This window comes from Emydura macquarii, unplaced genomic scaffold, assembly GCF_026122565.2.
Source record: "Emydura macquarii macquarii isolate MOO-44397 ecotype Brisbane River unplaced genomic scaffold, CSIRO-AGI_Emac_v2 contig_799, whole genome shotgun sequence".
In the NCBI taxonomy this organism is placed as follows: Eukaryota; Metazoa; Chordata; order Testudines; family Chelidae; genus Emydura; species Emydura macquarii.
Window position 1 is genome coordinate 1,537,799 of NW_027130936.1, and position 16,346 is coordinate 1,554,144.

Below are 16,346 nucleotides of genomic sequence, written 5' to 3' on the forward strand. Positions count from 1 at the left end.
TTTTTCCCTTGGCCCTAATGTTTGAGCAAACTGCAGAGTGGAGAAGAGAAAGCTCAGGGGCCAGAACTTCATCCTGGGTCTAGGCCCAGATCCTCAAAGGTACTTAGGTTTCTAACTCACCATGATTTCAAATATCTTTGCGGATCTGGACCTAACTTCAAAGTTCTTGACTGTCCAACCGAAGTCATGTTTTTTGTAACATAGTGTTCTTGTCTATCCTACATGTACACGGGATACGATCTCACCCATACACACACACAGGATATATTTCTCACTCATGTGTAACTCATAAATAGTGGAACTGATTTAGCTCAGACTTTCTATACTTTTAACCTGAGATGAAGCCTGAAAAATGTAGCCTGCCTGCTAATTTCTGAGCAACTGGAAAAGATGATGGCTTAGAATGGAAGTTGAATCTAATCTTAGCTATAGTGTTCATTACCTGTGTCTGCTAGAGTATAGAAGAAAGTTAGGGGTTATTGGTCCTTTGTGTGCATGTGTGTGTGTGAGCTGCAGGGAAACACTTACAGTGAGAGCATCTCAAGCTGGTATGGAGAAATCATACACTGCAGCTTGATTCTGGCCCAGTGTCCTGAGAAGCTGATAAATTCGGAAGAGGATAGGAAGAGGTTAGGAGGAAAGTCAATTAAATGTATTCCCTCTTCTCCTATGCTAGAAGTACAGATTGTTCATACTTTGAAAGGTTACTACTAGCTAGAGTTTGGTAAAGAGGTCAGTCTGCCCTGAAAGTGCTACAGAAGCCAAAATAAAGTCTAGTGAGTCCTATGTGAAGAATTAGAGTGTAGGCAATGAAAATACTTGTCTCCCTCCACTTCATTCATGGCCCCACAAAGCAATGGCAAGGTTGCTGTTAAAATTAAAATATGGCTGAGTATTAGGGTATTAGCCAAGGGTTGATATACATGGAGACCAGGTTCTGTGACTCTTAACTGTCTCATTTCATCCCTACCTGCACAATCCCTTGATTTTTTCCACCTGAGTGGCGTTTTAAAGAGGATGCAAGTATGCTGGTGGTATTTTGCAGCACATTTTAGAGGATCAGGTCTGCTTTTGTGGGTCTGTTTAGGTATGTCTTTCTATCCGTCAGTGAATCTCAGGGACAATAAACCACAGGTGGAAAGAAAGCAAGCATAAAACTCAAGTGTAAATGCGAGGAAGAGTGACTATACAACCAACATGATAGAAAAAAGATTGAAACCAAGAGTAATTTTCTATCCCCAGCATCCAAAATCTGTAGATTCACAAGAAAAATACTTTCTCACACCATCAGAAATTATAATATAGACTTTCCATTAAAAAGTTATGTAGAAAAACTGTGTATAAGCCTAGGGGCTTTGTACACCTATGTGGCATTAATTATTTTTATAATTTATTTATGGTAACACCTAAGAACCCCAATCAAGTATCAGGGCCCATGGGACTAGTAATTGTGCAGATAAAATAACAAAGATAGTCCCTGCGCCAGGGAATTTACAGTCCACGTATCAGAGAAGATATACCAGGTGGACAAATCCGATGGAGGAGAGTTAGGATGTACAAGGTAACAAAATGAACAGAGTTTAGAAGAAAATAGGAAGCATCATTAGACCAAATCAAGGTTAGACAACAATTACAAATAGGCACAGAGGATAAAAGAAACTGTACCAGGAAGCCCTCTCCTGAGCAGATACTTGATGTGTGACAGTGCAAATTACTATAATTAAGATTATATAACTTTCTCCATTCCAACCACCTGTTTTTAGTTGCTCATCCATTTCTGAAACTTTGACCTTTGGGGCTGAATTTTTCTGTCCATAAGGTTGTGGGGTTTTTAAATAAAGTTTGAGTACAAGAAGAAGGTCAGGCCAGTGGGACTCTTTACATGGTAAAGTGCCACTCAGCATGGGTCAGGATGACAGAGTTTGACTCTCAGATGGAAAAGTGGATTTTACTGCCTATCTATCTATCTATCTATCTTGAATAGCTCTACAGACAAAAATGATGGGGAGCAGAAAATTGACCAGGAAATAGACCTCATCGTGGAAAAGTGCCTTTGAATGTTCTAGCACAAATTGGCTTTGATATAGCTAAGTTATAACCCCTGAAAATTTAATATGACACCTGTGAAGCACAGTTTTCATGGAAATTTTCACCAAGCTTACTACGGGTCCAATTCTGCCATTCTTATGCATGCTGAGTAGCACTTTATTTTGCAAGAATTCCCATTGTAATGAATAGGACTACTCTTAAGAGTAAGATGTTAACCGAAGGGTGGCAGATTCTGGTCCAAAGTGTGAATTTAAGGAAGGCTTCAATGTGTATGAATGCCCAATTAACTTAGGGACATAATGCAAGAGGTGAAGGAGTAGTGACGGCAGTTGAACATTTTGTGAAGCTTGCAGGAAGGAACCCTTCCCTGCTACAACTTAGGAGCTAGACAGAACTTAGGGAAGGTTCTTTACAGTTCTGGGCTTCCTCCTGTGGACCTCAAAGTGCACAAGACAAGGACGTTCTGGTGGCATCTAGACAAATAGTTCCAAATAATGGAATTTATATGCACTATTGCCAATTTGTTGCAAAGAGACAAGGTGGGTGAGGTAATATCTTTTATTAGATCAAGAGAGAGAAGCTTTCGAGCCACACAGAGGTCTTCTTCATGTCTTTGTCTCTTTCACCAACAGAAGTTTGGTCCAGTAAAAGACATTGCCTCACCCACCTTGTCTCACTAATATCCTGGGACTGACCCTGCTACAACTACACTGCGTATAATTTGTTGCAAGTCAGCAGAGCTGTGAAGTCTTGCAGAGTGGAGAGCTTCTTTTTTTTTTTCTTTTATAAGGCGATTGGAAATTCCATAAAAAGCTATATTAAGAGGGCCTTCAGGCTGCACTGTTAAGAACTCTAGAGTCAGGAAATGACAGAGTTAACATTACTGAGATTGTAAACTGTTTGGGGCAGGGATCATCTTTTTGTTCTATGTTTGTACATCGCCTAGCACAATGGGGTCCTGGTCTGGGCACTATGGTAATCCAAATAAATAATAATAATTAATTAGTGTTGGGTACATAACCAACCTTTTATATATGTGTAACTTTTATATGTGTAACCTTTTACACCTTTATATGTGTAACCTTTTATATCTATGTGTAATTTCAATACAGTCTTACATGACATGATCACACATTAGTTCCCAACTAAAACACACTAATAAACAGACCATTCTATAATCTTAGATATCCCACATGCAGCAAAGTGAAGAGTTGGGTACTTCACTATGTATACCAGACAGTCAGTGGTAGGCACACACTGTACTGTACAACGCACTGTACTGGGTAGTAAGCATGACTACACTGAGAAATACTGAACATTTGCTGATATATATGCTACTAAGCTTGTATCTGAATGAGTTTCAAAGTTAACTGCCTAATCATTGAATTGCACCTAAGAACATCTGTGCTGCACATGTGTGCAGCAATGATAGTTTCATAGTTAACTGGCTCATCTCCTGAATTTCCCTCATGGAGAGCTGTGTTTGAAGGAAAATATACAGCTCATGAGTGCTGACTACATATTAAAATACGGACCTTAAAGAGAAGAGAGTTTATCATATAGAGAGTCTGACCCTGCTGCCATTGAACTTAATAGCAAAGCTCCCATGGACTTCGGTGGTACAGGATCAAACCTCAAGTCTACGATGGAGATTTTCAAAGTTGCCTAGGGGATTTGGATGCTGGAGTCTCTCTGTTGAAGTCAATAATGATAAACTGGACCATTATAACAATGAAAACAGAGCAACCACACAAGAACAAAATCAGATTACAAGAAGACTGTGTGTATCTAAAAAATGGCATGATAACATAATTAAAGACTGTATCATAATATAACATATACGCAAGGGGCAGAGTTAATGTTAAATGTGCAGCCTTAACTTTGCCATTTGCATTAACCATGCAAAAATATCACTTTTTAAAATGTAGCTTTATTGTATAATATTACATCTAATGCTCAAAAATGTCTCAGGTTTCTGCCATTTTATACTTCAGCCACATTTCGTAGCTCAGTATGTCAAAGTATTGCAAGAAATCTGTGATTACCTGGGACATCAGTGTGCTATGCAGCATAGCTGCTAGGAGCATCACTGTAACAGTGGGGATAGAACCCACATTCTCTTATTCCAAAAAAGCACAAAGCCTTAACCTTGGTGCTAAAGGAGACCATCCATTAACTATTATCAATGGAGGGCAGATGACATACAATTTAGTTCTAATTCTAATAGTGAGAAGTGATAGAAACCCTTGCATGGACTAGTCAGTTCATTATAGTATTTTAATTAATTGTATTTAAGTTGTCAGTGTATGAATATGCTGTAGTACTTTGGGGACAAATTCTTCCTTGGTTTCTTGTCTCAGGTGAGCCCAACAACTTGAACGCTCAATTCTTCTCTTACCCTTCTCGTCTTCTCCCTTACCTGTACAAGCCAAGAACTTCAAGCTGTGGTTATTAGCTACCATCTTCAATGCACAAAAATTGAGCAAATCATTTAAAAGCATATCAATGTAATAAATAAGTAAATAAAGCATGTAAGAATCAAATCTATGGAGGATGATTTTTTGTCTTTTATGTTGACTTTTTTAGCAGCTTAAAAAAGTTTGCATGCATTTTTTGCAACCGCTGCAAGAAAGGGAGCTTTTGAGAGGAGATCCATCTAGAAACGGGATAGTTTTTGAATTTACAATGGAATTTTTTTCAGTTTTACCAGAATTTTGTGTCAGTAAGAGATGGAGGTATTTAGGTGCTATGGCACTGAGGGCAAAGCAAAGGGGCGTAGAGAAGTAAGAATCTAGAGGGTTGTGCTGCATGGGGGCATGGATACCTTAATTTAGAATACACTTTAAAGCATTTTCCTTCTTTTGATGAAAGATTTGGGTTTTTGGTTGCAATCTACTTGCATCAATAAGACATTTGACATTTCACTTCAACGTGTCTTTACAAATCTCCCTCATTCAAACTGAGACAGCCTTGTAGGGATGCATGTTGCGGATGCGAGAGGGCTAGGTCTTGCTTTGGGATACAGGAGACTAACTCCTGAGTGCGTGCAGAAGTGACTGAGCCTGCAGGGCTGCCTGGCAGACACAAAGACATCCGTGCATTGGTTTCCACTCTTCACGTTCTGAAGGTTTCCTTTGCAACCATGCGGGCTTCCCTGCGGTCTCTCCCCCCGCCCCAGCAGATTCCAGAGCACAAGCGGCAGCCTTTGAAAAACAAACACACTGGCTCACCGAGCCGCTGCAAGTCAGGCACAATGCGATTCCTCCTAGCCTGGCACTGGGATGCAGCAGGCGACCAAGGCATGGCCCAGGGGTTGGGGGCTGCCGGCAGCTGTGCACGCCCAGCATGTGGCATGGGGCAGACCCAGAGGGGCAGGGAGGAGCCCGCAGCTCCCAGCACTGGAGCAAGGCGGCGGCGGCAGCAGCAGCAGCAGCGCGCGGGGACATCAGTGGCCCAGGGATGCAGCAGGGGCCGCGTGCCGCGCCTCCGCCGCCGGGATGGGCTCGGCTCGGCTCCGCGCGGCGCCGGCGATCCCGCTCTGCTCTTTTTGCCTCGCGCTCGTCCCCCCCCGCTGCCGGCCGGGCGCCCTCCTCCGCCGCTGAGCGCGTGCGCGCCTTTCTCGCCGCGCCCCCTCCCCAGTCCCCGTGCAGCAGCCGCGGGCGCCTCTTGTTTACCAGCCTTAGCGCGAGCGCTGCGCTGCGCCGGGCGGGCGGGGGGAGCGAGCAGCCGCCGCGGTGCAAGCCCTGCTGCGGGGAGCAGCCACGGAGCCAGGGCAGGGCAGGGCAGCGGGGCCTCCCTCCCCTCGGACGGAACGACGGAGCCGGTGCAGCGAGCGCCTGGGCTGTGACCTTCAGCCGGCCGGCCGCCGTGCCCCGCTCGGAGACGGGCTGCAGCGCGCCGCCCCCGGGCTCGCCTCGGCGGGGTTTTGTGCCGTGGACAAGCCGCCGCGAGCAGGGAGGCGCGGCGAAGTGTGGAGCTGCTGAGCTCTCCCTGCTGCCGCTGCGCGCGTCTGTCTGTCTGTGTGTGTGTCTGTCCTGCATTTGGGGGGCGAAGGAGCCCGTGGCAGCAGCACCCAGGAGAGGACGGGCGGGGGAAGCCCCTTCGGTTCATTTCTACTCCGCATTTTTAGGGTCTGCGGCTCCCCCGGACGCGGGGGGCGGGGTGTTGTGTTGGGGCGAAGATTGAAGGCGGGAACCCTCCGGAGCAACCCTGCCTCGGGGAATCCGCTGCAGTGTGTTCCCTCCCCGCTACCAGTGCGTTGGATCCCCTCCCCCGCTCTCCCACCCAGTGTGTGTCTGTGTGTGTGTGTGTGTGTCTCTGTGTGTGTGTGTCTGTGTGCGCGCGCGCTGCGCCCGGGCGGCGTTTGCAAATGGAGGCTGCAGATCCGGGCCGGCGGCCCCCGCGTGCCTCGGGCCGGGCCCTTCTGCGCCCCCGGCAGCCCTGCGGGCAGCGCTGAGCCCCCGCAGCGCCGGGCTGGGGAGCCGCGCCCGGCATCGCAGCCTCGTCCCTGGGGCTTGGCCCGGCACCTCAGCGGCTAGGGAGAGAGACCCGCGGGTGCGTGTGTGTGTGCGCGGGGGGTGTGCCGTGACCCCCCTCCGCCTAGGCCTCCCCCGCGGCTCCCGGCGGTGTGCGGAGAGCGGGGTCTGCAGCGGGAAGAAGCCGAGGAATGCCGCCTGGCGCCGGAGGAGGGGCGCCGGCCGTGCTGTGCGGGTCTCTGCTCTGCCTGGCCGCGCTGGGGCTGTGGGCAGCCCGTGGGGAAGGTGAGTGCCCGGGGGTGGTGCCCGGGGGTGGATCCGCTCCTCGCCCCATGCGCTGCCCTGAGCTCGGCTGCTCTCTCCGTCGCCTCCCTGGGGGCGCTTCTCGCTCGTCTGGGACTCGGCCGGAGCTGAGAAGCTTTCCCGTCTCTAGACGAGCCCTAGCCACGGCTGCTTGCCATGTCTTAACGCCCCCTGCTCCCGCAGGTTGCATTGTGTGTGTGTGTGTGTGTGTGTGTGCTGCAAACCGTGGCGTCCCCTGCTTGGGCTCCAGCGAGGTGCAAGGGTTATCTGTGCACACACGGACAGCACTCATCTCCCCTTCGTGTTCTAGAGAGAGAGAGAGAGCCAGCTTGTAGCGGGGGGCGGACTGGAAGGCTTAGCGATTTAAAGACGACGACATCCGTACACGAGAAGCTGTATTCTACCCCGAGCTGCGGTTCTGCGCTTGCTTCCTTAAAAGAGCCTGAGTTGTTCCCTTCTCTGTGTGTTTAAACTCCGCGTTGTGGAAAACGTGGATCCTTGTGTGCGCGCTCTGCAAAGGCTTACGTTTCCAGTGCACAAAGCTGTCTGGGCTGGATCTTGCTGCCGCTCATCTTTTCGGAATCGCAGTGTCTGTCCGTGTTCTTTGGGAGTTGCAAAAGCCCCGATTTCAAACCTTTGGTTGCAGGGGAAAATAGAAGGCGGGGGTGGGAGCTGAGATGGACTAGATTGTAGTTAGCAACATAGGAATCCGGTGCTGATGATCAATTTTCTTTTGTTTTGTTGTTCAGATGGGATGGCTGGCCCCCTAAAATTACGTTTAACCTTCCCTCCAGTTTTTGGCAGTGGACGGTGGGGATATTTGGGGTTTTTTTTTAGTTCAACCACTTTAACATTGTGCTCGATCTCCCTCTGTTTGTCTTGCAGTGTTTGTGCAGACAGGAGGTTTCTTTGTTGCTAGATCCGTTCCTACTAGCTGAATGGTTTAACTTTTTAAAAACATCTCTAACCCCTGATCAACAGAACCAGTTGTTTTTGAAAAGGTGTGCGGAGGAGAGAGTGCATTTCTTCCATTCCAAAATGAGGAAAGAATTCCCGAGACTTAAAAAAACCAAAAATATACCTACAAACCTTTAAGTGGTAGTTTTTGGTTGAAAAATAACTTATTTGGATGGACCAGCAGTTAAACCAGTTGTAGAAATGTTTTGGACAAGGATAGGGTAGATGGGAATCTGTAAGGCATGTTGAGTAATATTGTATGTCGTTGGACAGTGAATGCCAATTAACTCTTTTAAAAGTCAGGGCACAGCTTTGCCTTTAACATTGTAAATCCTGGGCCAGTAAAGGTTGGGAGAGTTTTCTTTTTTGGATAAGTTGAACCTTTTAGCTAGAACTGCTTTTGAGAGAGGTGATTGATCCTTAGGATTGAAAACAAAACAGTCAGTGCTTGCTTTTTTCTGTGAGATGGTGTGGTAGCTAGAAGAATCAAGGTAAACAATGATTAATGATAGGTGTAAAAAATTAAACTTTTATTCTATCAGTTTAAGAAAAAAACACCGGACCTGTGTTCTTAAATCATTTCTATTTCCAAGTCCAGAAAATTTTCAAATAAAAGTGGTTGACAGGAGAAACATTCTCTGAATACAGGCAGTAGCAACACATTAGATTTTCTTTTTCACTCCTTTGAAATGTTTGTTTGGGCCATCTAGCTAAAATGATTCAGTTAACATCTGGCATGAAATATTTTATTTTGAGGAAGATCCAGGCATTTCAGTATGACAAAATAAGCTGAGATGCTTGTCTTAGCTGAATATTGCCTCTAATTTTGATGGCTTTGTAGTTTGCAATTTTTTAGCCATTGTTTTCACTAGTTATTACTGAAAGAATTTTGCTGTTAGGGGAAAAAATGACCCCCAGACAGATGGTTTGCATCACTTCATATTCTTTCCTCTACTCAAAATAGTGGAAGGAAGATTAATCTTATTTTTATTTTTTCATACATAATGTCAGAGCTAAAAGGCACTTCCATTTCTGGTCAAACAACAAGGCATTCCTAAATAGGAATACACAGGAGTTACAACAGGAAGAAAAACAAATTCTTTAATAATTAATAATAAATCAGTAAGATGAGATTTAATGACCAAAACAAATCTTTAAAATGCAAGTACTTTAAAAGGAAAAGTTCCGATCAGCAACACACAGAGAAAAGATATTCACAGTATACCAATGTTTTGTCAGAAGAGCGAAGAAATCCATAACTGAGAGAAACTTTGTGCACAGGTGTAGTAGCTCATGTGGTATGTAAGATGGCCAGGTGTTGGGCGAGACCCTTCAAACCTTGAGGCAGGTTTAAGATGCACCTTAAACTCAGAATGTCCTTGTTTTTCTGTGTAAGATCACCAATATTGAGCATATTGAAATTTGTCTGTAGTTTCCTTATGTTAGGGTTTTAATGGAGAAAAAAAGCAGAAAGGAGTGCCTTAAAAATTAGACACCCAAAATAAAAATACCATTAGTATGATACCTGGTGTAATGCTGCTTTGGATCCAAAACTATGTAAATGAATCTGTTTACCTTGGCTTTGAGCATTATTCCATACATACAGCCTACATTTTACATTTCAAATGTTTATTAACAATAGTACATGCTGGCGTCTTTGGATCCATATTTTAGGATGCGTAGTAAAAAATCCTGATGAATGTACTCACTGCACGTGTGTAGCATGAACGTCATTATCTCCCAATATGCTTTGTGATAAGAATAGATGATTAGTTTAAGTGAGTTACATAATTCTTTGGGCAGGTTAGGTACTGAATATGAAATGTTTCAGTGTTCAAGGAATTAATGTTAATCCAGTATACTGGAAATAAGAGAGAAGGAATATTTTACAGGTTATCAATAGATGATTATGATTAGCGTCCATAGGAAGAAACAGTGAGCTAATCAATGCTAACACCAACAAAAAGTGTAAAGGCACATGTTACATACATCATTTTAGTACCAGAGTCAGGACAAAGGGTTGTATGAATCATTAGCTTAGGGTTAGGAATGATGATGATGTTAATATGAAGCAGAATGTGTTAAAATGTGAACATAGGAACTGTTATGGAATGAGGATGCGTAGTTGCTGGTTTAATTGTAGAAAAATGTTTTTCTTCCTGTAAAGTAAAGGGAATCCAACTAAGGAGTTTGACTAAATAACTAATGAAAAAAATATTGTTAGTACAAGTGGAGGAGGAAAAAAGGCTGAAAAGAGTGAGGAATAAAATCAAATGGTTTTAGCTTCAGTGGAAGAGAAAAAATGAGTTTTTTGCTGTTAACAAAATAGTATGGATTCTATAAACAACCAAGTGAAAGTCTGACATGTATTTCTAGTAACATTCAATCTTCATTGTTAAAACTAAAGTCAGAATTACTCTAAAATGCAAGTCTAATCATTTGTTTCTACCTTTAATTTTCTGCACACTAGATTTGGTTCTTTAAAGCATATAGGTTTAAAGTTTCCACAAGAAGAAAAACCTGCTGTTTTTTGTCGCTTTACACTGTTAAATAGCAAGTTTAGATCAATGTACTTTACTTAGGGTGGAATTAAATTGTTTCAGATGTTTTTTGGCTTTACTAAATTTACATTTAAGGACATAGTCATTTCTCTTCCACTTAATAAAATGTCTCTTCTTCAGTCTGCATCATTTTGATTTGATTAAAATACTATACCATATTTTTAGGGATATATTATTGGACTGAAATTGTAATTGTGCTTTTAAAACTACAGTAGCATTGATCAGGAACTTTTTAAAATCAGTTTTTCATGCTTTTGTAGTAGATTCCAAATTTACTGGTGGCCATTGAAAGTTTTCATTTGGTGAGTTGAGAGAAGATGGTTGATGGATTAAAATGTTCAGTGATATTGCAGAGAGTATATATAATTTTGTGAACAGAAATTTCATAGTAATAAACATCCCTCCTGCTCTTAAAGTTTAGGAGGTACAAATTCTGTGTAAAAACAAACTGTTCTTTATACTTTTTGATCACTTCATGATCTTTCAAGGAAATCAATTTTCTTTCAACTGTTTAGATAGTCATGTATGATGTGTACAGCAGGATTGTTTACAAACTAAATTGAGTAACATTATTTAAAGCAATAAAAATATTCCCCCAAAAATCTGTAATGAATTTACTAAGCAGAAAATAGTTTGCATGTATTCTCTGTACCTTGTCACAAAATGTTGAATTTCATCAATAAGGTAAGGTGTTAAAGACATTAAAGGCTTATTTATCTCTTCCTCTCTTGTAATATTAAGATGTCACCTAAACTGAGGAAACACTGCAAACCTTTGAAATCATCCCTTAAACTTTGGTTTCCAACCTTAATAAATAATCTCCTACTTTAATTTTAGTATAGATCTTCTGTATTAGGTAAGACCATGAAGTGTTTCCAAATAGCAGCTGGCTTAATGCAAACTTCAACAGTGGCAAATGCAATTAGGTATAGAAAAACCTGCTGACTGTATGTTCCTAAATTTAAAAAAGGACTTGAGCTGTATTGTAGAATATTGTATATCAAGTGTTTTGAGTGATGGTTAAAGTTGTTTGCAAGTATGTGTGATATCAGTTTATTGCAGGTCTTTCTAACAAAGGCTGGACTTTTTCTAAGGTTTCTTAGATAATAGACTTTCTGCTACAATTCCAGATTCAAAAAACACTTGGAATGCAATGATTATTTTGAAAGGTAGAAGTGTTTTTGCTGTTTTAATGTTTTTGACATTTATAATTTTCCTAACACAGTAAGTTGTGTAGGCAGGCTTCCTTTATGTTAGTTGGATTGGCTTTTATGAACTATGAAAACCATTTTAAAAAAGGAAGTTTCCAAAACCTTTTTATTGCACAAAAGCAGAAATCAACAAATAGTTCATAAGAAGGAACATTTGTGGTGTTTAGCCATCTTGCTTTGATAACTGTTTTCTTAGCCAGGTTGCAGCATGTGCTATCTGAGTTCAAGATCGGAACAGATTTCATAGTACTGTATATCCAAAACTGTCTGGGACTGACTTTGAAGACAGGCAAATGAATAACAGTATAGGTGTATAATATGAATGAATGTTCTATGTGCTCTGTAAATGGGCTAGAACTTTACAAACTCCTCAAGTCATAAACAGGTTAAAAAGTTGTTCAAGGCAGGCAAGGCTGCTATATTTTTTTAAAGGTGTTGGAAAGGAGAGTTTGATAACATTTCAGTTTATTAGGGAGCTAAATCTCTTACCAAAACCTGATGCTGGTTGAGTGTCTTTTAGATTTTGCTCAAATAGTATTTTGCAGGTGGTTTAATTAATGTTCACAAATACTAAATCTAAGCAAACCCTCTAGATCTGTTTGTTAAATCACTGATTAAGCTTCAAGGTACAGGCAACTTCTAGAGTACAAATACAAGACGACGTAAAATTTGTTAGTCTGCTGAAAGCGAAAATTGACTTAAAATATGCATTATATGTATTTTATAGGTATGTTTACAAAAGAAAACATACCGGTTTGCTTTTGGCAAAAAACTGTTAAGAAGCCCTCATGTTAAAGTCTTGATGTTCATCTAATCTAAATAGTCACTGTTTTGATTTTTCAAAAAGATCAAACTCTCCTGTTAACAAATTGTGCCTTTGTCGTTTTGCTCAGACATTAGGTACATCAGTATGCATCATTGTCTCTTGGTGACTTTCAGGCTAGTTTTGTTGATGACTTCCAGCCTTTCAGCATGTTTAATATCTATGAATTTTTCACGCATCCACCCAGTAAGCCCCTTACTCCTAATTGATGCAGTATGATCATACTTAAACAGAAATGCAGGGATAAATAAGCCTTGAAAGTGCTGTGAGAATACTCCCTTGTAGGAACATGGTATAATTTTACTGCAAATTTTAATATAACTTATTCCTCTAATTAGAGGAACGAACTGGTTAATATGTTTCTTTGATGACAAGTTTGTGTTTTAAATACCACATCTACAGACACTGTTTTGTTCAGACTTCTTTGAATAAAGGTGCACGTCTTACACAAAAGAGGGAGAAGCTTCTTTCCATCAGGGAATTAACATAAGCTGTTACTATATTTCTGTACTGTAACGGTAGATTAAATAAGTACTACTTAAGATGTTGTTTAGTTTTTTTGCTACTGCAGGAGTTAATGTTGGTGGTAATGGTTTAGTTTGTAAAGACACTTGTTTTTGGATGAGTTCATCTCCCACATGATGCCAGCAAAGAGAATATTTTTTATTGAAATAGCACTGTGACGGGTCAGGGAGAGTGTTATCTGCAAACCTGTTATTGGTGCCATTACATGCTATAAAGATAGCTCCGTTTACTTAGAAGTGGGAACATCGGCTCTGATCAGAGTCCTCTCTCTTAGCAGATAGTTTTAAAAAAATTCTTAGGATGCTGTACTATTTTTATTTTGGAAAGGAGGAAAAAGGGTGTGTGTCAAAATGTGGGAGCGTATAGATCATGTAGGGGGTCTTCTAATTATAGAGATAAACTTGTGTGACTGTGCTGTTGGGTTTTTTCTTTAATTCGTGGTGTGCTAACTTTCCTTATTTTCTCCAACCACACCTTCCATTATTTGAATAATTTAGATTTTCAGTGGAAGTTTGTGTAACTTGTGATCTCTTCATGTTGAAGCAAATACTCCAGTGTTTTCAGAAACAAGGGAAGGATTTCTGAAGTTCAGGGTTGCTGGAAGTTTTCAGAGCATGATCTGAAAGAGTTCAAGTATTCCTTTGTCCCTTGATAGCTAAACTTTATCAGCACAATCTGTTTGAATCAGATGTACTGTATCTGCTGTTACATTTATATGCTGGGTTTATACAAATTACTTTTTTTATTCATGATACTGTATTACAAATATATCAAACAGTTTTAAAACAAATGGCTTTATGGTAAGAGAACATCCATAAATTAGAGCAAAGATGATGCATTTTTCGAAGTGTTTTTAGTTTCAGATGCTGTTGTAATACATCAGTGGTGAGTATGCAAGTCTGAATTAGTCAAGAGTATAAAGTATGTTTTCATTGTTATATTCAAGATTTGTTCTATTTTGATGCTTTCCTTGTAAAAGGCAAACTGCACAAAGTGTCAGATGGGGTAATGGGCTCGGGTTCAACCCATGATTAAAATTAGTCATACACAAACCATATTTGAAAAATGTTAATTAAGCGTGTGGGGGAGGGGGGGGAGAGAGGGGAGGAATGGGTGTTTTATACATACAACTATGTAAAGGAGCAGCGGGATATCTCAGTTCTGTGTTGTGATAAGGTATTGTGGAGGTAACTTCATATTTTACCTTAATGGTGTGTGTTTTTTGTTAATTTGTGGTGGTGTTTTTTGTGATAACATCATCTTGTTGGTAATACATCTGTTTCCCCATATGTCTGGTAGACCACCACATCCAGTTAGCTTTTAGACCCTGCTGAAACTGGATGGACCCTTATATAGGGCTTAAGAAGTCTCCTTGTGAGTGTCCATCTGTAGGAAACTATGATGGATGTATCTACAGAACTTAAACTTTTGATTAAAAAAGAAAGAAATAGGGCAGAGTGCTTGTTTTCAGCGCCTGTGGTTGCAAAAACAACTTTCCTGAACATGGTTTGATTCAGTGCTGTTTTTCTGGAGCATGCCAACAGACGCCTCATTATTTCTTTAACAGAGATACTTTGAAGTTAACACAGTTCTAATCTGTTTCACTTTAGCTATTGGGAAATCAGTGGGCAGTGATGAAACTGGCAAGAGTTAAATCAGTTTCACTCTGGGAAAGCTATGAGCCTAGGCAGGTGCTGAAGCTATTCATGGGGAGGAAGACCACCAAAATGGGGTGTGGTGTTGTAGCAACCCTGTCCCCAAAATAGCCAGGAGGTGTTAGGGAAATGGGAGGGCTGTTTTCAATTTGTCAGAAGGATGTGATGCTGGGGTCAGGTGGTTCCAGTTGAGGACCACCACTCATGGAAGAAACTTGACATCCCCAAACAGGAACAGGAGCCTGGTAGGAATCTCAGAATCACCTCCATTACGCTGTTGAAAGAGGGATGGTTTGGACTTCTCAACAGGGCCTTGTCCTTGGATCTCATCGGTGAGGCTCTCTTTCATCTTTTGTACTGGCTTTTGCTTAGGGGCTGTCTCATCTTTCAAACTCTGCCCTAATACAAATGATAGGTTTATCCCCTCCTGCTGCTTCCATCTCTTCACCCCCTCAGCTTGCTCTGTGCAGAGGGAGAGCCTTCACTCTTAAAAGCGTCTGTTGTATAGGAGGTAAGACTAGATCAGTGTTTCTCAATTAAATTTGGCCACGGACCCTTTTGAACTCAATAAATAATTGCGGAATCCCCCAAACTCCTAACAGTATTTTTACATATGGGGCCAAAAAAAATGTCGAAATAAGCAAATTATATACAAACAACTAGGTCAGCATTTCTCTATTAAATATAAATTAAATTACACTTACACTCGATACCCTCCGCCGAAAAATCCGGGACATCTTCCCTTTTTTTGGCGGCGCAGAGAACGGCTGCTTGCGGAACCCTAACAGTGTTCCTGCGGAACCCCAGGGTTCCACGGAACACCAATTGAGAAACACTGGACTAGATCATCTGGTGGTTCCTTGCCTTCTGACTGTAAACTCTATGAAGCAACCTGAAGGAGGTGTGAGCGCTGGCATCACATTGGGCGGAGAAGCAAATATATGCAGCAGGCAAGTGATCAGAGAGCAACAGTGGGCCACAGTGAAACACTCAGCTGAGTGAAATTAGATTGTAACTACCTTGTTTGAAATCAGTGGAATATCCCACTTTGTCTTTTGATCACTGGATGTGACATTTCCCCTTTGCTGTTTTTCCCCAAGCATTGACCTGTAGTTAAAACATCATTGCCCAGTGTACCCAAATTTCACAGGTTTCCACTGGGATTAGATCCATTCCCAAAGGAAGGCTGCAGAGAGAGACTTTTGATTTTAGGAGAAACCCAATATAGGAGTAGGAAATTTTTTAATGCATTCCTACCTAATCAGATGCATTGGTGTAGTTCTCCATTCCAGCAGATGGGAGTCTTCCAGAATTTTGGTGATATCCCTCCTCAGTATCAGGAGAATTTTTGGCTGTTCTCCAGTTGTTTCCTGTTTCCAGCAGTGTGAAAGCAGCTTGTGGTTCTGTATTAGTTTGTAATTAACCCCCTTCCCCCCCAGCTTCTGGTTGTTTGAGAATTTTTTTCTGATATAGCTGTGTATTTTTAATTGGTTCCCTGCGAATATCTGGTCTCCCAGGAGGAGCTGAGGGAAGGGACCTCCCAGTAGTGTCAGAAGCAGATGTCATTTGTTGTTAGCAAGTGTGATTGTGCTTTTCTTTCTCTTTCTTCCTCTTACATGAGGTTGGATAGTGGGAAGCCCTGTAAGCCAGTGCGGAGAAAAATGCCAAAGGCAAAGTGGCCTGCCAATCCTATCCCTGGTAGTTAGAACTTAAGCCTACCTTTTGGTATGCCCTGGACAACCCAGCAGAGAGGAATTTTCTATTAATGGGCTGGTCATCTTTTCCTG

The 16,346-nt window shown here is 41.9% G+C and overlaps 1 protein-coding gene across 3 annotated transcripts in view; it reads left to right on the forward strand.

Annotated features, from left to right (window-relative positions):
* Nucleotides 1–5,475: 5,475 nt before the first annotated feature.
* The window catches only part of LOC137149665 (insulin-like growth factor 1 receptor), a 267,209-nt gene continuing 256,338 nt past the window's right edge, over nucleotides 5,476–16,346 (forward strand). For all 3 annotated transcript variants that reach the window (XM_067543216.1, XM_067543217.1, XM_067543218.1), the window contains exon 1: nucleotides 5,476–6,809. In XM_067543216.1, the coding sequence (XP_067399317.1) occupies nucleotides 6,716–6,809 (94 nt within the window). In that variant the 5' untranslated portion in view covers nucleotides 5,476–6,715. The remainder of the gene's footprint in view (nucleotides 6,810–16,346) is intronic.